A 20,921-nucleotide genomic window follows, 5' to 3' on the forward strand; every position below is an offset into this window, starting at 1 on the left:
ACAAATATATGAAATCAGAACCTTATGTGAGATATTTCTTCCCCAGACACTGGGTTCTCTACAATGAATCCTGCAGTAGATAATAGACTACTCTGTCACCCACTTGGTGGTGGTCCATAGAAAAACTGGCCCCAATAGTCGTCACAATATGCACCATGAAAATCAATTTGTATAATAAAATATGACAAAAAAGCCACACAGAACAGGAAAAGCATATTTAATTTTCTATTAAACATTTGACCAGAATACATTATTTCTCCAAAACCAAATACAAAGGAATAAGAATTTTTTACAGTATTAGGTAAGAACTTAAAAAGAATTATCAACTCAAGGAAAATATTTAAACAAAGCAGATTTTAATATGTTATCTGATTTTCCCCATTATCTTATTTCAAGGTGATGAGGCATTACAATTAATGCTGTGAATCTCAAAGCAAGTTCTGGTCCAACCACTAATTCTGAATGTTTTTATTTACTTACAGAAGTTGGGTTTTTTTTTAAATTTCCAAAGCAGTAGTATGGAAAATATTTTAAAAGCAGATTCCCAAGAGTTTAAAAAGAGTTATGTAGCTGTAGTGATCCCTCTCAAAAATAATTTTAATTAAAGAAGCAATTTGTTATAAAGTTCAATGACAGCAAAGTGACCTTTCTCATTAATAATATGTGAGGCTTTTAAAAATTTCAGACTGGTTAACACCAATTTTTGTTCATATAATTCCTTGCATTATACTGTTTATAACCATTATGAATGTCTCAGTTTAGTCTAAAGTCACAATGACTACATTCACTTTGCCCTAGACAGATATATGGAGTTCAGCAAGACAGATGAATCTGATTACCCAAATTTAGAAAAACCTGTACTACTGTTACTTTCCATGTCTAGTTCCACTCTAAATGTTGACATATATATATATATCGAGTCTTGTGTGGAGTGCAGTCTAATGAATTCAAAGTTTAGCTTTGCCTGGCTGAAGCTGTAGGCTCTGAAGCTTCATAGCCATGCCCATGTTCCCAGAAACCTTCAATTTACCTTGAAAGAAAGCCTGCAAAGATGAAATGAAGAATGTTATTTTGTCCTTTGGATGCTTCTAATCCTTTCAGGTGACAATGTCTTGTCCTTATTGCACCACTTCATCCAAGGTATATACTTAATATTCTGAGGCTTTAAAATAGTATGGCAATACAGAATATGAAAAGACTTTGTAGCGTGGGCTGTAATTTCTTTAAAGACCAAACACATCACCTCTCTGGCACTTACATGTAGACTCAGTTAAAGAACCAAGGAAAGGAAAAAAAAAAAAAGGAAATCATATGCCTGCTTCTCTACAGTTATTCCCCATATCAAAATACTGCATTATAAACTGCTTTACATATTTTACCTTTTAAATACTGAATCCAAAATGGGATTATAAAGGAAACCGCCAACCCCAACCGCCTGTGAAGAACGTGAGAAGAGAATATCTAGAATATGGGCATTTGAGAATTAGGTCCCAATCCTGCAGAGATTTATGCATGTGAGCAGTCCCAACAAAGTCAATGAGATGATTTACACATGTAAAGTTAAGCACATATGTAAATCTTTTCAGGATCAGGGCCTGATTGAACTTCCTGAAGTTTATATATAGTGCTACGCAATTGTGGTATCTAAGCAGTGAAGTATATTAAATGTCAGAAGTCTCCTTCACAACATAAGGAACGACTTGGACCCCACAAAAGCATGTCAGAACCCCTGAAATTTCAATCACAGACCACAAAACAGAGTTAATGGTTACTTCAGACAAATTATATAAAAATATTGGAAAGCAAAGGTGTATTTGGAAAAATTAGGACAGTATTCTATCTAAATATCTTACCAGGCTTGGCAAAAAAGTTTTGGGATTGGTTTTTTTTATTATATTCTCAGCTTTGCAAAGCAAGTGTACAATGCAAAGAGAAATTAATTTTCATAAATTTCATTAAGCCACCATCATATATGTTGGAGGGGGCTGGTGATGAGGAAAGCCAGACATTCCCGAATTGAATGGGATGGCTAACTACTTCTTTCTTTCACTTCAGACTGCTTCCTTTCTGTATGCCGTGAAGCCTCCTCACAAGTGATTCATAGGCTACACACTGGAGTTCAGAGTGGAATATGCTTAACATCAACTGAAAAGCATTCCGAGATTGAGCATTATTGGCACTACTGTCCCCAAACAACATTAACTGCTCTATGGTGACACCATGCAGTAACTATATGATTCTGATAAAGGCACTTTAGGGTTTAGGGTCATGTGGATTAAATGGATTTTTAAAGAGAGATTTTTTGTTCTCGTCCCCATATTGTGTCAGTACAGGACGGTTATGGTTGTTTGGATTTCCATACTTTCACATATTTGGATATTTAAGTTTAAGGTTAAATCTGAATTCCTGGGTTTGCAACATTTGTTATTTGGGATAATTAGAAAATCCCTATAATGTATTTTACCCTAAATTAGTGCGGGTAAATTCAACCTCAACTCCATTTTATCACACTGTTAGCCTGGGAATTTCCTTGAGTACTTTTAATAATAAAACTCAAGGAAATTCCCAGACAAAAAGCGTTATATATGAACCGCAAGCAAGAATACCAAAGAGAATGTTACCCTGAGATATTTCTGATGGTTTGAAAATATAAAGTAGCCACTTAAAATTAAAAATAATTTAAACTTTTAGTCCAGATTCACCAGTATGTTCTGATGGCTTTATGCCACTCTGAAGCAGAGCAAATCAGCAGGAGCATACTGGCCAATTCAACTGGGGGTTTTTTGGTTTGGTTTTTTTACAGCTGCCTTGAATCACCAGAGCAGCACAAAACAGCCACAGTATGTACTTCTGTTTCCTTCTTTCCCAAATTCTCCCTGCTGCTTGTGCCTGCTTATATCTCCCTGTAAACTACACCAGTTTCTCCCTCCTTTGTGCACCCCACAATCCCCTGCATACAGATAATAATTTCCCCCTCTTCCTCTCCTGCAACCTTCAGACCTCAAATTTCCCCTCCTCGCCTACCTGGTGAATACATCCAGTATAATATGTAGCTTTTCAAAACAAATGTTTAGGATTAAAAGGTCTTTCTTGCCTTTATTTCAAAAATGAAAGTTTGTGTGTCACAGAAACTAGTTAATAAAAATCAGAGAAACTCAAGAATTGCCCTCTTTCTCAATGGCCATCGTCTCAATGGGACTGAGCATTAGCTGCCACCCTCAGTCAAACTGACCACTGCCACCACTTGTTTCCAATAAGTGAAGCCCCCTAAACTATCAGAAGGCAGAGAGGAACACTAGGAGAAACAATCCCTTATAAAAATGACCATCTGAGAACAGCCAGTGTCTTCAATCCCATTGAGAATAATGGGAGATGACAGCCATTTTGAAAGAGACCAGTTCTATGTGAAATTCTATGCAGAAGAACAAAATTCTTCATCATCTCCATGCTAAAGGAGAAACTTTCACTTATGAAGAACAGGGAAAAAATGACCATTAATCCTAAAATTACTCAAGGACTCATTTTAAATTAATAAAATTTGCTTGTAAACTAATTAATATATTTGCTCGTAAAGTCTTACAAAATTGTAGTCTGTATTCAAAGAGTGAATGCTGTGATTTTGGTGAGGATATGCTGTATTCTTTGTACACAACAAACTGGTTGAATCTCTGGTTTAAGTGCAAAAATGCTCAATTAATCCTTAACTATGGAACTGTGAGTGGCACTTTCATAATTTCTAAATGTCCCAGTAGTGCAGTTACAAAACAGCAGGAATTTAATAAACAGAGTTTCAAGAATGAGAGAGTAACATTTCTAGAAGCAATATATGACTCGCGTACCTACAGAATCTTAGAATTGTGGCACAGTAAATTCCCTTGTTTTAGACTGTTCAGTACTTAGGTGTTCTGTGACTAGTGTACTTTCTACTATTCATTTCTTCAGCATGTAGCCTTGTTATAGTCAGGCTGAATCATGAAGCAATGCCAAAACAGGAAATTGTTTCATTGCACTTACTTATTGCCAGGTAAACATTCTGCCAAGTACACTGGAAGTATGTTAGTGTAAAACCCTATATTTGCTATCCTTTAGATCTAACAGGTGTTCAAAAATACTTTTACATAAAAAAGCCTTGATCACTTCACCAAAAGAATCCGGGAAAAATAGAGGTGTTGCTTCACAGCCTATGTAAAATAAAAACAGTTACACGTATTCATCTTTTCATTTAATCTTCATTTTACTTACTGTCTGTGGATTTATTTTGCCAGTCATTAAAGCCAACAAGTCAGAATCAGCCATTGTAATTGTACAGTCAGCCTTCTTATCTGTAACATATAACAGAGACAGAGTTTCACGGTTTAACTTCAAGTTGAGAGAGACAGAGCACTCCCAGTCATGAGTCACATTACAGCTCCTGAGAACCTAGGGCAGTGGAATGATTTGGTCTATAGGGTCACATGCTGCTTATTAACAGAGCTCAGCAGAAGGTGGAAGGAAGGGATAAAATATAAGCAAGCCTAATGAGCAGGTATAGCAGCATAGGTACAGCATAATCACCAACAATTATTTGTCAGGTAAGTGTCAAAAGGAACTTGATTGAGAAACCCTGTTACATAAGGATCAGCAAGAGTCCCTGACAGGGCTTTACAATATAGCTTATATAGTCAGACAGTACTTAGATTTAAGTATTACAGCATTTGCTACAAAATAAATCCATTAATAATAAAAGGGCACTGGGATTAGATGGGCTGGAGTATAGCAATAAGATTTAAAATCTTTCTCTAGACTGCTAGTTGAAATCAGAGCCAGGTCACTGGCAACTGGAAGTTGCTAATATCTGAGGACTGTTTGGGCCCTGTAAAGTGAGTCTGTGATCACAATCCAGTTCCAAAAGTATTAGAGTCCACAGCAATAATCCACCACAATTGTTCATCTCAACTGAGATGAGGGAGAGATCCTCAACCACACTTTAGCCCCTTTATGCTGGGGAAAGGATCAGACATAAATGGCCTCTAGAAGTCCTGGCTGGTTGGGATTTCCCTAATGCTGGCACTGCAGAAAAACAACTGTAAAACTGTCTTATGAGGACCTCTTCACAAGCCCAGCTGCAGGGGTTGTGCCAAGTGTGGGAGGGAAACATCAGATGTGGGGTCCAGCACACAGTGCAACAATGATCTTAGGGGCCACCACAGCCCCCAGAGCAGCCTAGGATCAGGAGAGATCAGGGGCCTCTTAAAGCCTCCCCTTCTCCTGATTTGTGAGTTTTGTGTTTATACCTCTGAGGGTGTCTCTACACTGGAATCAAAGTCCTGCAGCTGGCTCAGGTCAGCTGACTCAGACTCACAGGGCATGGGCTGCAGGGCTATACAATTGCAGTACAGACATCTGGGCTCTGGCTGGAGCCAGACTTTGGAACGCTGCAAGGGAGGAGGGTCCCAGAGCCCAAGCTCTAGCCAGAGTATCAACACAGCAATTTTATCGCCCTGCAGCTCAAGCCCGACACAGCTGACCCGAGCCAGCTGTGGCAGTGCAGATGTACCTTTGGAAATGCAGCACAGAACATCACCTGCAATGGGCATGAAAAGATCTACTCTACAGAGTCCCCCCAGACCCAGCTTGATGCTCATTTGCAGGGAAGGGAAATGTCACTTCCTGTTCTGCTCCTGGGACTACACAGGGGATTTTAATATTTGTGAAAGGTGCTGAAAATTAAGTAGTACTATTTTGTATTAGGTTTGGGAAACATACTTAATTCCCCATTCACGGAGAAACAGATCCTTATGTGATTAGTTAAAAGTTAACTCCAGGAGTTAGATTCATATTTTTTCACCCTTTTGGTATGTATTGTGAACTTAATTTCTAAGTAGCAATAAAAACATGGATTAGATGTTTATTTTTTCCTGAGACAGCTCCTAGAGATATGCATCACTACACAAACTCCAAGTTCAGGCATTTCCTGCCCAGAGCTTTTCAAAAGGAGGCATGCGTGTTCTGTTTTCCTTTGTACATTTCTTAACAAAAAGCTCATAGCCACAGCTGCTGAATTAGTGCAACCCCAGGAGATTTCAAGATCTCCTTAACTATAAGCCAGCTGAAAATGTTATCATCTATTTAATCTGTATCTGTAACCACAATGAGTTTTCACTCACTTTCTTGAATGGATTTTAATTATGACAAAAGATAGGCCAGTATCTATATATAGCATTATTCTTTAATGCATTCATAACAGAAAGAATAATGCACTGAAAACATCTTCTCCTTAAACTAACAATACCTTACTTAAATTCTGCTAACTCAGTTGCAGATTCATGTCCAAGGACAAAATTACAAAAGACATGAACCATCCAATTCTCTGAAGTACATTCAGTGAACAAGTCTGAGGTATGTTTACTCTACCGCAGTGTAAAAGAGAATGTCAAATATTTCCACTATTTCTGTAATTCCACTTCCCCTACCAAGTTTTGTACCCTTACCCATGCAGCCAATGATGATTTATCTTCCCTCAACCCTGGTGATTGTAAATGGGGCTTGAAATTAACACGGTTTTGTTAGCTGACTGCTAGCAAAGTATCCAGATAAATGGGATAAATCTGGCCTATATGGATGTTCTTGGAGGGCGGGTGGGAGGAGAAAAAACAAAACAAAAAAAATGAAGAGTCCATGATTGGCAACACTGGCCTGTCAATATCACCAGCAGCCAATGACAGTTTTAAGTGAAAACAAGGGTAATCTGTGGGTGCAGCAATTCTGGACATAGGCCATGCATGCTCCAATTTTCAGCGGCAATTAAGCCTGCCCCCCAAATTTCAAAAACAATCTTCTATCTGTCCATTCAGGCATTTCTAGGATATCCACTGGTGTAGTAGCTACCCAATTTTGTTTATTCTGGCATTGGTCCTTCCAAGAGTCATATGTCTGTTATAATCTCCTCAAATACTGCTTATCTAACTGGGAAGTCTTAAAAAAGTGTCCTAGAAAACATGAGGACAGAAGGAGAAGAAGAGGAACAGCACTTAATCTTAGCCATATCCAAACAATGAGGATTAAAACTTAACTTCATTTGCCAATGATGAAGTGGGGATTTTAAAAATAATGTAGTTCTTGTTTAACTAAAGTAGTTCATATTTTGTACCTAACCTTCAAGGAACTGATGGTTCCCTTTCATTCTGACAGTAATGGTGATACCGAAGGACATACTGGAGAGATAACATCACTGACCTGAATTAGTATCTACAGAGCCTTTACCATTTTTCACATCTACTATCCAAGTTGCTTCTTTACCACCAGGACCATCTTTTACTTTGAAGGCAAAGATACCACCAATTTTCTTGACAAATTGTTCTCCTTCCTGTAATGATCATGCACAAGTTACATTTGATGGACAAGCGAATCACTTCATTCCATTGGCTTTGGCACAATTAAAATAATTTGTTTTAACAGATGTTTACATCAAGCAGCAATAGATGAATCTTTCAACCTGTAATTAAAGATTTATTCAATTCATTTTGCTAAGCTTAATTTAACACACGCAAACCTGAATTTATGTACTATAGCTATTGTACATACACACATACTCTTCAAAAGTTGAATATCTGTTAATTTTTAGACCAATGGTAATACATAATTGCTTTAATTAAACGTAATCATTCCCCATTTTTCAGAGTTACCACCTCCCACCATACTGATAAAAGTCTACTAAAAACAAAAAGAACAAATAATTCCAAGGTCTCAAATAACACTGACATTTACAAATATAAGTTTGAAAGCAAAGAGGCAAATATAGTATTATAAAACAGGTAAATATTGATACTTGCTTGAAAATTACAGGCTTGCCCTACTATAATTTTTGCTTTAAGCTTGGAAGAAGGCCATGTTACCATTCTTGCATTATATCAAGATAGCAAGCAGCAAACACCAAATAAAAGCTGAAAATTCTTAACAGTAACTAGGGTGAGCACAATACACAAAGTTTAACAACAGAAAAAGAGGAATATCAAAGACTAATTAAGTAACGCATAAATGCAACAGATGAGCAAAATTCGAATGAGAAATACAAAGAAAGTGGATAAGGAGAACAAGGTGAGATGTATCAAAAAGATAAAAAACTTTAATTAAACAAAAGTGATCAATACAACCCTTCAGGACAAAAATGGACGACAACATCTCAATATCTAAAAGACAAGAATGAGTTATGGCAAAAATATATCAAGGAACTATATATGATGACAGGCCTGAAAAACCTCAACTAGAGATCCATCAGGGAAGCCCATCAATAACTGATGAAAAAATCATGGCAGCAATAAAAAGACTGCTGAATGGAAAGCACTAGGATGTGATGAAATACCAGCTGAATTGTTAAAAAAACATAGGGGATGAAGGGTTGAGAGCCCTGGCAGATGTAATGAAGAGTATGAATGATTTTACAACTTCACTGTGTATCCGAATCCCAAAAAAGAACAACGCTACAGACCGTGAAGACTATAGAACAATCAGACTAGTATCGCATGCCTCTAAGATACTTTTGTGAGTTGTTCAAGACCAAATACAAGGAAAAATTGAGAAGGAAGAAAGTGAACAACAATATGGAATCAAACATGGATAGGGTACCATAAACAGCATTATGAATGTGAAGCTCATCTTAGAAAGATCAATAGAAATGAGGAAACAGCATACTTGTGTTTCATTGACTTCTAAAAAGCCTTTGAGAGAACCACTACAAATTTCTCAATATAGTAACATCTGTAGGGACTGATGGGTACAAACTCCCAGTAATGAGGCAATTAGTGTATACTGGAATTAGAAGGCAACTATATAGAGAGATGAAAATGGAAAACCTAACAGAGGTTAAGAAAGGTGTGAGACAAGGTTGAATAAAGTCAGTAACATTATACAACATTTATGGCAAGTATCTGATGAAATTAATTGAAGAAATGGAAGGTTTTAACATGAATGGAGAATGAGTGAACAACATTTGCTATGCAAATGACAGTGTTGTTGGCTGATTCAAAAGAAGGTCTGATGAAGTTAGTGACGATTATATATAAATATGGCAAAGAATATGGCCCAGAGTTGAATATGGACAAGACAAAAATTATGGGTGTATCAAGGATCCTAGGAGAACATGCAAGATTCCAGTGAACAGCACAACTATACAGCAAGTGAGAAATTATTGCTACTTAGGAAGCATCATTACAGAAGATGGAAGATCGGATACTGAAGTCAGCACCAGAACAGCTAGAGCAAAAGGCATTCTGGAAGAATAAATATCTGATGAGAATGGACATGAATCTGAAGATTAAATTCCAACTTATAAAAACTTGTATTTGGTCTGTGTTAAATCACAACTGTGAAACATGGACAGTCAATAAATTAATAACAAAAATTCAATCCTTCAAATTATGGTGTTATAGAAGAATTCAGAAAATATCATATATAACCAACTAAAAACTACTGGAAATGATTGGCACTCAGCAAAAGTTAGATTTTATGACGAGAAAGTTTTTATTTCAGGCCACATTTTAAGAGGTTGAGAGTGAGATGTATGTTTACAGGCACTGGAAGGGAAAGTTGATGACAGAAGAATGTGAGACAGAAAAAGAAGATCTTAGATGGATAATATGGTATCTTGGGTGGATCAAAAGGACGATTCACCCACAAAGAGATTAGCAGAGGACCATACAGAATGGGTTACCAAAGTTGCAAATCTCCAGTAATGGAGAGGCCATATTAGAAAAACACAGTGAACTACTAGCACCTGTCAGCAACTAGGAGCAAACTGTTTTAAGAACAAAGATCAGTTTGATATTCTTAGAGTAATCGAAGTGTTTTTGTAACTCATTTCACCTTCTGTGTACCAGAAACATAGCCTAGCAAATTCATAACAAATCACATCAGTTTCAAACTTTATATTACTAATGAAGAGAAGTGGACTACTTATACGCTTAAAGTTAAGCACATGCTCAAGTGCTTTGTTAGACTGGGCCAGCGTGCTCATCATCTTCCAGGATTGAGCCTATAATTAGTAGCTCCTCTTCCAGCAACCTGTCAGAGGTGGAGGGAGGATGGGTTGAAATTTTGCAGCCATAGTAGCAGCAGCCTCTCTCAGCCTCAAAATCTTCTGTAGAGGTGGCAGAAACGCCCCACACTCACTCCACCCAAATTAGTATTGGTGGGCTTCCCACCCTGCACATAGAGCCCTTTACTGGTGTGGTTATTGTCAGTTTCAGGGTAAGTGCATCTGCATTCCCTCTCTGTGGTCCACTCCAGGAATACTGCCCAGTGAGGTCTCAGATCTCTAGCCATCACCTGTCTCTGGGCAGGGACCCTTGTCCCACTCCCTTCTGCATGGGGGTTTTAAGACTGCCCAGCCCCATGTCACACTGTAATATCCCCAGAAAGCCATCTGTCTACAGGCCAGCATCTGAGCTGTGCTTTCTCTCTGAAAACAATGACAGGGTTTTTACCAGTGACCACACAGATCTTTCTCAGCAGAGAATATTTACTTTAGGACCAAAAAAAGCATTAAAAAAACATGTAAAAAACAATAAGAGTTCCTACACGAATGCTAAAACCTTACCAGAAGTCACCCATCAGTCTTATGGGGCCCTAATAAGCAAAAGTCTTTCCAACCTTTCCACAAGGGTTGGTGCCCCCTTGGACAGAAGGTCCTGTCCACTTGCTGGATCAGTAAGAAGGACCTGTATCAGTTCAGCTTTTTGTACCAAAAGAGTCTCTGGAAAACCCAGTTTGAACAAGTATATGCAAACACCCCAGAAGGTGGTGCTTTGGAGTTGTTTACATATCCCAGGTTATTACCTCCCACGGTTTTTAGTTCCAGGAAGAGCTGTGATAATCCGCCCCCACAGAGCAGAACACAATCATACATAATCCATCCATAAATTTAGTACAACGGTCCCCAAAAACACTCCATAGGATTGCAATATCTGTCACAGTCACCACCTACACAGTGCTTCCCAATCCAAAGTGTGGAGTGGAAAATCGCTCACTCACACAGACACCAACACCCGATTGTCAACAGCAACAACCAATTTTCTCCCTCAACACACATAGTGATCCTCTTAGTAGACTTAAGAAGGGGTCACATCTTTCATTTTAAAACACGCATGGATTCTGAAAAAGTTGATACAGCTTATGTTGAACAGCTCTTGCTCTGGACAAGTACATTTTTCAAGTCTTTGCATGTAGTGAGGCACTTGAGGTGTGAATTAAAGCTAGATGATCAACCTTATCTCTGAAGCCAAAGCATAACAAATAAAAAGTTAAGTCTCCCATTATAAAGACTTTTAAAAAATAATTAAAGTGATTTACCTCTTCAAGTTTCTTTTCAATCTCTTTGAAGACAAGATTGGCCTTAAATCCATCAAAAGTTGCGCTGGTGGGAATAGCCTGGATGCGCTGGGTGCTGAAATGAAAGGAAACCACTCATTTAAATCACTTAGGCTGTCTGTCATTGCAAAGTAAACTCAAGTTATCTACATTCAAGTTAGCCTGGCTCAAATGAGTGCAGCCACACTACAAAGTAACACTCAAACTGCACAGAGTGATTATGTTAGCAGCTGATGACTTATGCAAACTTAAGCTGTAGCCTATACCCTGACAGGCCAGCCAACTAGAGTTAAAAGCATCATCACACTCAAGTTAATGGCGTGTGTGGGGGGATGGGATTCAAGCTGTAATGCAAGTTAACTCCGCAGTAAACACAAGATCTTAGAATAATGCAAAGAACCTAACAAATAACCCTCTATTACGTACAAATCTATCTCACCTAGAGCTACATATAAAGGCACTAAGTTCTGCTCTCATTTACCTGGATGTATACACAGAGTAACTTTTAATTACTGGAGCCACCGAATACAGTACATCTAGCTCTGATGACTTAAACCAACATTGCGCTAGTATGAAATACAATTTATTAAGATCTTTATGACCATGAAATGCAATAGTTTTCCCTTTGTTACCCAATGTTAACATATCACACTAAAACTGCATAGCTAAACGATGTGAACAGAGGAGCTTAACTTTTTTAATGCCAACATCTTACATTGTATACGTGCAATTCTTCTATTAGAGGTCTTTTACAGGCACAGCCTTTTGGAAAAACAACATTAATAAGAAGGCAGCAATTGATAGATGTCTAGATTTTAATTTTCTATACTTTGAAAGTTATCTTCAGGAAAAAAGAAAAAAAAATCTCACAATCTCCCACCAAATTTTTGTAAGATGAAATAAATGGGTTGTAGTAATAATTTCTAATTGCAGTTATTTAGGAGGAACACAATCAGCTGAGTATGCAAAACCTTTCCTCACACCCAAAGGAGAGCACTATTGTCAGTAACTCAAGATATGCTAGCAATGTAGAGACAATGCAAAGACTGCCCTTGCTCCAAAAAGCTTACAATTTAGAAAGACAAAAAAAGGGGGCTCAGGAAAGTAAATAATTGTGGCAGATATGGCAATTTCCTGCAATATACGTGAAAAAAACTAACTGAATTAAGTTTAAAGTATCTTTGGAGTCCATTATATTAAATGCAAAGGTTATGTGTTATTGTAGGCCAGGATTGTATGTAACCTCTTTAGGGGGCAGAGGTGATGTGAACCCTGGAAAGGGTTATGAACCTCAAAGGGCTATATTGAAAGTGGGCCAGACAAAAATGGACCTTTGGGACAAACAGTCAAGCAGTTTGCCTGCAAATTCCCCATCTCTGATTATGCAAAAATCTAGTCTTTTGAAGCAACAAGGAGTCCAGTGGCACCAGTCTTTTGAAGCTACACCCTGAGCAAAAGACCATTGTCTGCTGATTACCTATTCCCACAGTCTCAACATTAAAGTACAAGCTATATAAAGGAAAGACTGAACTATTCATGGTGGTTCTGGTTCTGAATCTGAGACAGTTATGAACTTGTAACCCATGGGGAAAGCTCTGCTGTGGATTTTGAAGAACAAAAAGCTTCCTGAGCCTGAGGCTGGAGTTCTGGGGTGACCTCTGATAAGTTTTTTTTTAACATGCATTTAGGTTCTTCTACTGTTTTTAATATGTTTTCTCCATAATACTGTCACCTTAAAAATAAATGTGCTTGCTTGTAAAGAGCTGTGTGGTAACTTGTGACTGTTGGCAATTACAGCCGTTCATAACCTTCAGAGAGAAATTAAAAGCACAGATGCTGGCCTATTTAGGGGATGAAACAGGGTAGGCGGAGAACTGTGCAGCCTGGAAAAAACATGGTTAGAGATCCGACTGCTGAGAAGCCAGGAGCCTAAAGTTGGTGCCTTTGGTGGATCACGAGGGAGAAATACAGGTGCTGTTGCCCTGAACTGTTACAATAATATACAACACTTCCTGAGTTAGTGGGTTTAGAAATCTATATTGATGCCTATTGCAAAGTCTCCTGAACTAAACAACTGTAAAAAAATCAATTAAATATACCACCACCCTCGGCTTTTTTAATAAAAATCCTCATTTCCTATTAAAAACGACAAATAAAAGCCTGGCCAAAAAGACAGAGAGGGTCTTACAATGTAGCCTAAAGGCTGCTAAACTCTGGCACACTGACAAAAGGATCAGATTCCAGAAGCCTGGGTCTCCCACCAAGAACACTATATCACAACAGCTGTGAAAAAGAGTAACCTCATGACATCTTTTGCTTTTATTTTCAACCTTTCAATCTCAACATCATTAATGAAAAATCCAACTCTTTGCTGTTTCATTCACCACTCCCTGGAGTACATTAATATAGTTGGCATGCATGGGAACTAGACCGAGATCAAACTAGAAATGAGTTGGAGAAAAACATCTCTCTCTGTCTTTGAAATTTTAAGAGAGATAATTTTGTTGTTCACGTTTTGAAAGCAACAGATACTAAATACTGGAACTGAGATGTCAAAAAGCTGTATAAACCAACATTAGAGAGACATGGTGAATGAGGTAATACAGTGAGAGAGAAGCTTTCAAGAGAAGAGAGCTCTCTTCTTCACGCCTGGGACCAACACAGCCACAACACTCCACACGTAAAACCAACATGTCAATTTTTCTAAACAAGGCTGAAAGTGAAAACAAGGGACAAAAAGGTCAGAAGGGACCACTATGATCATCTAGTCTAACCTCCTGCACAATGCAGGCCACAGAATCTCACCCACCCACTCCTGCAATAAACCTCTCACTTATGTCTGAGCTATTGATGTCCTCAAATCATGGTTTAAAGACTTCAAGGAGCAGAGAATCCTCCAGCAAGTGACCCGTGCCCCATGCTAGAGAGGAAGGCGAAAAACCACCAGGGCCTCTTCCAATCTGCCCTGGAGAAAAATTCCTTCCCAACCCCAAATATGGCGATCAGCTGAATCCTGAGCATGTGGGCAAGATTCACCAGCCAGATACCCAGGAAAGAATTCTCTGTAGTAACTCAGATCCCACCCCATCTAACATCCCATCACAGGCCATTGGGCCTAATTACCATGAATACTTAAAGATCAATTAATTGCCAAAATCATGTTATCCCATCATACCATCTACTCCTTTTCTTTTTGCGGATACAGACTAACACGGCTGCTACTCAAACTTATCGAGTTTAATCTTGAAGCCAAATAGGTCTTTTGCCCACACTGCTTCCCTTGGAAGGCTATTCCGGAACTTCACTCGTCTGATGGTTAGAAACCTTAGTCTAATTTTGAGTCTAAACTTTCTGATGGCCAGTTTATATCCATTTGTTCTTGTGTCCACATTGGTACTGAGCTTAAATAATTCCTCTCCCTCTCTAGTCTTTATCCCTCTGATATATTTATAGAGAGCAATCATATCTCCCCTCAACCTTCTTTTGGTTAGGCTAAACAAGCCACGCTCCTTGAGTCTCCTTTCCTCGGATCATCCTAGTAGCCCTTCTCTCCACCTGTTCCAGTTTGAATTCATCCTTCTTAAACCTGGGAGACCAGAACTGCACACAGTATTCCAGGTGAGGTCTCACCAGTGCCTTGTATAATGGTACTAATAAGTCCTTATCTCTACTGGAAATACCTCGCCTGATGCATCCCAAGGCCGCATTAGCTTTTTTCACGGCCATATCACATTGGCGGCTCATAGTTATCCTGTGGTCAACCAATACTCCAAGGTCCTTCTCCTCCTCCGTTACTTCTAATTGATGCGTCCCCAGCCTATAACTAAAATTCTTGTTATTAATCCCTAAATGCATGACCTTACACTTCTCACTATTAAATTTCATCCTATTCCTATTACTCCAGTTTACAAGGTCATCCAGATCCTCATGTATGATATCCCGGTCCTTCTCTAAATTGGCAATACCTCCCAGCTTTGTATCATCCGCAAACTTTATTAGCACACTCCCACTTTTTGTGCCGAGGTCAGTAATAAAAAGATTACATAAGATTGGTCCCAGAACCTATCCCTGAGGAACTCCACTGGTAACCTCCCTCCAGCCTGACAGTTCACCTTTCAGTAGGACCTGTTGTAGTCTCCCTTTTAACCAATTCCTTATCCACCTTTCAATTTTCCTATTGATCCCCATCTTATCCAATTTAACTAATAATTCCCCATGTGGCACCGTATCAAACGCCTTACTGAAATCTAGGTAAATTAGATCCACTGCATTTCCTTTGTCTAAAAAACCTGTTACTTTCTCAAAGAAGGAGATCAGATTGGTTTGGCACAATCCATCCATTTGTTGTTGAACTCTAGCAAGTTCCCTCCCAAATCCTTTTATTTTTATGGACTGTCATATTTTGGCACAACCCCTGTTCATACTAATAATTTAAAACTACAAAATATATAAAGTTTTGAAAATAAAAACAGTTTGGAATTGCTTTACAGGAATGGACCAATTATGCATTTACAATAGTATGGCATTCTACAACCCTGGCCAAAACTGAATGAACCGCAGAAAGGTATAAAACTTCTACAATGCCACTTAAATATGTGTATTATACAATGGTGGAATTTCTCTATGACCACACCTGATAGTTCACCAATAAAAACCTGATGACCCTTGCAGCTATTCATATAGATTTACCATTGTTAATCTTACTACATTCTTGGCCTCGATAATCCCATGACAGAGTTCCTCAGATTAACGACCTGTTTAATTTTTTAAAAATTCATTTTCTTTGTTGTCTTTTAATGTTTACCACCCCCCTTATCCTTTTACTATGAGACCAGAAAAATATGAAAACTCAAATGGACTTCCATATACCTTTCATTAATTTATATACCTGTAGTGTATCTTCTCTTACTCTTGCCTATCTGAATTAAGAAATTCTATATCTATAATCTCCCTTTGTATGGAAACTCCCTCATATGCCTATAATCCCAATTATCTCTCTGCTGTAAGAACACATATGTAAGAACACACTTGTTCCTAAACTAGGGGTTTTTTATTCCGACAATACTCTTTTTAAACAAATATTATTGCAAAAATATTTGTACACGCAGGAACACCAACCCCAATTCCTATGCAAATATTCCACATCTGTCATCACCAAAGCCATCAAATATCCACATCACTATCAAAATCTGTGATGGGGATTATTAAACCCTTCCCAATAGTAAACAAACTTCCAATAAGTAGTAACAAACCTTACACTGCACAGATTTGGAAACAGGCATCTCTGTTGTCAGTAGTATTGGGAATCCTGGCCCCACTGAAGACAATGGCAAAACTCCATTAAATAAGAACCCCAAAGAAAAATATCAGGTGCGTGCTAGTTTAAAAAACAAAATCCCACTCACATGTTCTCTGTGAAACTAAGATTTTTCTGCTACAAAAAAAACCTGCTCTTGAGCAGAAAAGGCATGAAGCTACTCTGTTTTATTTCGTATTTCTTATCCAAATGACTATTATTTGTACGTCTAAACAAATAAAAAGGAATCTGTGGCTACTGACTACAGTACCTAGGAATGGTCAGTGACCTGTGCATTCAGCCTGGAGCATTTTGAAGTACTAAAGGTATGAAGGTTGAAGCTTTCATGCTGTTTTATGGCAATTGAATTGCAGTCTTAAAATGTCTGGAGTTTTACAAGAATCATATAATAAAGTATCAGTGCCAGTTTTTCATATCCCTTTTCCTTAAATTTACTTAGAATTTTGGACATGGAGACAGATACTTATGAGAACACAATTAAGGAGGGGGGAAAAAAGCAGCCATCGTGCCCAACACCAAAACCATTATGAAAGTTGAAACAGACTGCAGAAAAAATAGCTGCACATAAGCATTGAGAAAGAGTTGTGCATTCAGAAACTGCATTTTTCCCTGCTGTGAGGAAACAAACATAATCCAAGCAGTCTATTTAATGGGGTACTGAGAAAACTGCTTTGTATGTGCAAAATAAGCCAGTTATAGGCACATTTTCATTTCAGCACTACCGAACTGGATCTACCACACTATTTAAACATTACATCCCACTTTTCGCTGCACTCAAACAGGAAACCTCTGTCTTCCAAAGTAAAGTATAATGCTACCTCTTCTCCGATGACATTTATGCACAGATTTATAGAAACGCAAATAGATAAAAACTCACCTTACAGCTTCAGGAAAACCCATTCTGTATAATGTTACAACTACAGCACCACCAAGGCCTATGTTATGTTGCAGAGCAACCTTTGCACCAGGAACTTGTCTCTTCCCAGCTTCCCCTCTTAGCTGCCAGCAGAGTTCAGCACACTGAGCCAGACCTAAAAAATCAAACACAGAGGAGGCAGATCTTAAAACACTCCAACTATTGCAAAAGCAAGCAACAAATACAATAACGTTTTATATCATGCTACACTTCAGCAAACTAAAATTTAAAGAACTCCATTACCAAAATCCTAAGAAAAAAGCCTCTCTTAAGGATTTTGTTTGTTTTTTTTAAACAGAAGCTTAAAGGATGAGGTAATATCTTGTATTGAACCAACTTCTGTTGGAGAGAGAAGTTTTCGAGCCACACAGAGCTCTTTTTCAGGTCTGTGTGGCTCGAAAGCTTGTCTCTCTCACCAACGGCAGCTGGTCCAATAAAACATATTAATATCCTGGGACCGACACAGCTACAATTACACTGCATACAACAACTGAAAGGAATACAAGGAATACAAAAACTAGGAGTACTTAGGGCTAGAAAGTTATACTGATTTAAAAATGAACAAATCTTAAAAATGCTGTTTTCTTTTATGGCAAATTCACTACTGACCATGACTTAGGTAATAATAGTATTTAGCTCTGATATAGCTAAAATATGGGATAATATGACAAAGTGTTTCAATCTATTTTGAAAATATTAGTTTTATGAAGTTTTAGTACACATCAAAATGTAATACTGTAATAAGACTGCTTGACAAATATTTCTTATCATTGATATAACACTTAATAGACAAGTATTTTTCCACAATACAAACCTTACCATTTGAGAATTCTGACTGCAGTTTTAAAAAGAACAAGCAAACAAGGAGGACACTATGAACCTAGGCAAGACTAAAAATTGACCAATACTCAGAGAGTTGTGCTTTTGGAAAGCTTTAGCTTAAAGAACACTGTCAATTTTAATTTTTTTGATAAAGCACCAGTTCAATTGTACTATAGGCATGAACATTTTTTTAAAGTCCTTTAAAAATATTTAATAATTTTTGCCTCCCTCTTGAAATTTGGAAGATCTTTCCAGCAATTAAAAAACTAACTATACAAGTAAAACAGTGAAGCTGAATATGGCCTTGGATCTAAGGTCCATTAAAATCAATGGGAATTCTTCCATTGATTTCAATGGGCCTTGGATTGAGCCCTATTTGTTGATACGTCGGGGTACCTAAACTTTTTGACTAATTTGCATAGGTTTATTTTAAAAATGCCCACAATCACTGTATTTTGTCTGTACTTTCATCTTCCTTGAAAGATAGGACAGAAATTGTACAAATTTCTCCAGTGAAATAAACACCCCACAGAGTTAGCTTTATCCTGACTTTGGAGCTGCAATGCTGGCATATTTTAGTACTCTTACGCTGACTTTGGGCTTCAGGGTGTGTCTCTTAAGCAATCTTTGGTTTTATAAAACTAATATTTTCTCAGTTTTAGGAAAAAAAACAACACAGTATTTACATTAGTGCACGCATACTCTATAAACATACAAGTTCCTGACTCAAAGTAATGCATTTTTCACTTTCATCCCCTTCAAATGTCCACTGTATTGAAGATTAGTTTCCTTATTCTTTAACCATTTTATGGTAATACCTTCCAGATGAAGCCATTACTCTGAATGTCAAATTCTGGCTTACCAACATGAGAGTCCCTTCAAGAAAATTCCAATTATTTAATGAAGGCTTTATTACAAAAACAGCTGCTTGACAGTGAAATTTTAGTCTTTAAAAAGAGAGTACGTTCTGAAAATCATATAAAGCATTTTTATGTAGTTCCATTTTTCACACCTTGATGGCAGTACTATAAATCCTTCTGCCAAAAGTCTGTCCAAAGATTGCATTAGCACAGCATTCGTGACACCTTTAGGAATTCATAGATATTTAGGTCAGAAGGGACCATTATGATCATCTAGTCTGACCTCCTGCACAACGCAGGCCACAGAATTTCACCCACCACTCCTACAAAAAAAACCTCACACCTATATCTGTGTTATTGAAGTCCTCAAATCATAGTTTAAAGACTTCAAGGAGCAGAGAATCCTCCAGCAAGTGACCCGTGCCCCATGCTACAGAGGAAGGCGAAAAACCTCCAGGGCCTCTTCCAATCTGCCCTAGAGGAAAATTCCTTCCCAACCCCAAATATGGTGATCAGCTAAACCCTGAGCATATGGGCAAGATTCATCAGCCAGATACTACAGAAAATTCTTTCCTGGGTAACTCGGCTCTCACCCCATCTTATAGCCCATCACAGGCCATTGGGCCTATTTACCATGAATATTTAATTACCAAAACCATGTCATCCCATCATACCATCTCCTCCATAAACTTATCGAGTTTAATCTTAAAGCCAGATAGATCTTTTGTCCCCACTGCTTCCCTTGGAAGGCTATTCCAAAACTTCACTCCTCTGATGGTTAGAAACCTTCGTCTAATTTCTAGTCTAAATTTCCTAGTGGCCAGTTTATATCCATTTGTTCTTGTGTCCACATTGGTACTGAGCTTAAATAATTCCTCTCCCTCTCTCGTATTTATCCCTCTGATATATTTATAGAGAGCAATCATATCTCCCCTCAACCTTCTTTTAGTTAGGCTAAACAAGCACAGGAGAGAAGTACTTCTTTCAATTCTGCTGTAGTAATAAATAAATAATAGTAACAATGTAGTACTTCAAAGGTTGGAAGTAACCAGTTGAATTCAAAACCATTTGCTAAGTATTTCTTACATAAATAAAAACCTGATCGCAAAGACTCCTGAACATGTTAGGGTTGTGGGTTTTTTTAAACTAAAAAAAAGCCTACTGCTCAAGTAGTGCTTTGTTTTTACGTTATACAGGAAAGTATGCTGGCATACAGGACCATGGTGTATTTGGATTTGGGTAATAGGTAGCAGATTTAAAACAAACAAAAGGAAGTATTTTTTCACACAACACACAATCAGTCAACCTGTGGAACTCCTTGCCAGAGGATGTTTTGAAGGCCAATACTATAACAGGGTTAAAAAAAGAACTAGATAAATTCATGGAGGATAGGTCCATCAATGGTTATTAGCCAGGATGGGCAGGAATGGTGTCCCTAGCCTCTGTTTGCCAGAAGTTGGAAATGGGTGCCAGGAAATGGATCACTTGATGATTACCTGTTCTGTTCATTCCTTCTGGGGCACCTGGAATTGGCTACTGTTGGAAGACAGGATACTGGGCTGGATGGATCTTTGGTCTGACCCACTATGGCCGTTCTTATGTTCTTCACAGCTGAAAATGCTGTGAATGGAGGAAGGGCAGGAAGACTCGGCAGGTGAGGCAG

General features: G+C 38.1%; 1 protein-coding gene across 1 annotated transcript in view; it reads right to left on the bottom strand.

Annotated features, from left to right (window-relative positions):
- Nucleotides 1-200: 200 nt before the first annotated feature.
- Nucleotides 201-20,921, bottom strand: part of SCP2 (sterol carrier protein 2) — a 56,340-nt gene continuing 35,619 nt past the window's right edge. The window contains exons 12-16 of the mRNA XM_073357672.2: nt 17,538-17,691; nt 11,326-11,419; nt 7,216-7,345; nt 4,243-4,322; nt 201-1,043 (exon numbers count right to left, since the gene is read on the bottom strand). Coding sequence (XP_073213773.1) covers nt 948-1,043; nt 4,243-4,322; nt 7,216-7,345; nt 11,326-11,419; nt 17,538-17,691 — 554 coding nt within the window. The 3' untranslated portion in view covers nt 201-947. The remainder of the gene's footprint in view (nt 1,044-4,242; nt 4,323-7,215; nt 7,346-11,325; nt 11,420-17,537; nt 17,692-20,921) is intronic.

This window comes from Lepidochelys kempii, chromosome 8 (assembly GCF_965140285.1).
Source record: "Lepidochelys kempii isolate rLepKem1 chromosome 8, rLepKem1.hap1, whole genome shotgun sequence".
Classification (NCBI taxonomy): Eukaryota; Metazoa; Chordata; order Testudines; family Cheloniidae; genus Lepidochelys; species Lepidochelys kempii.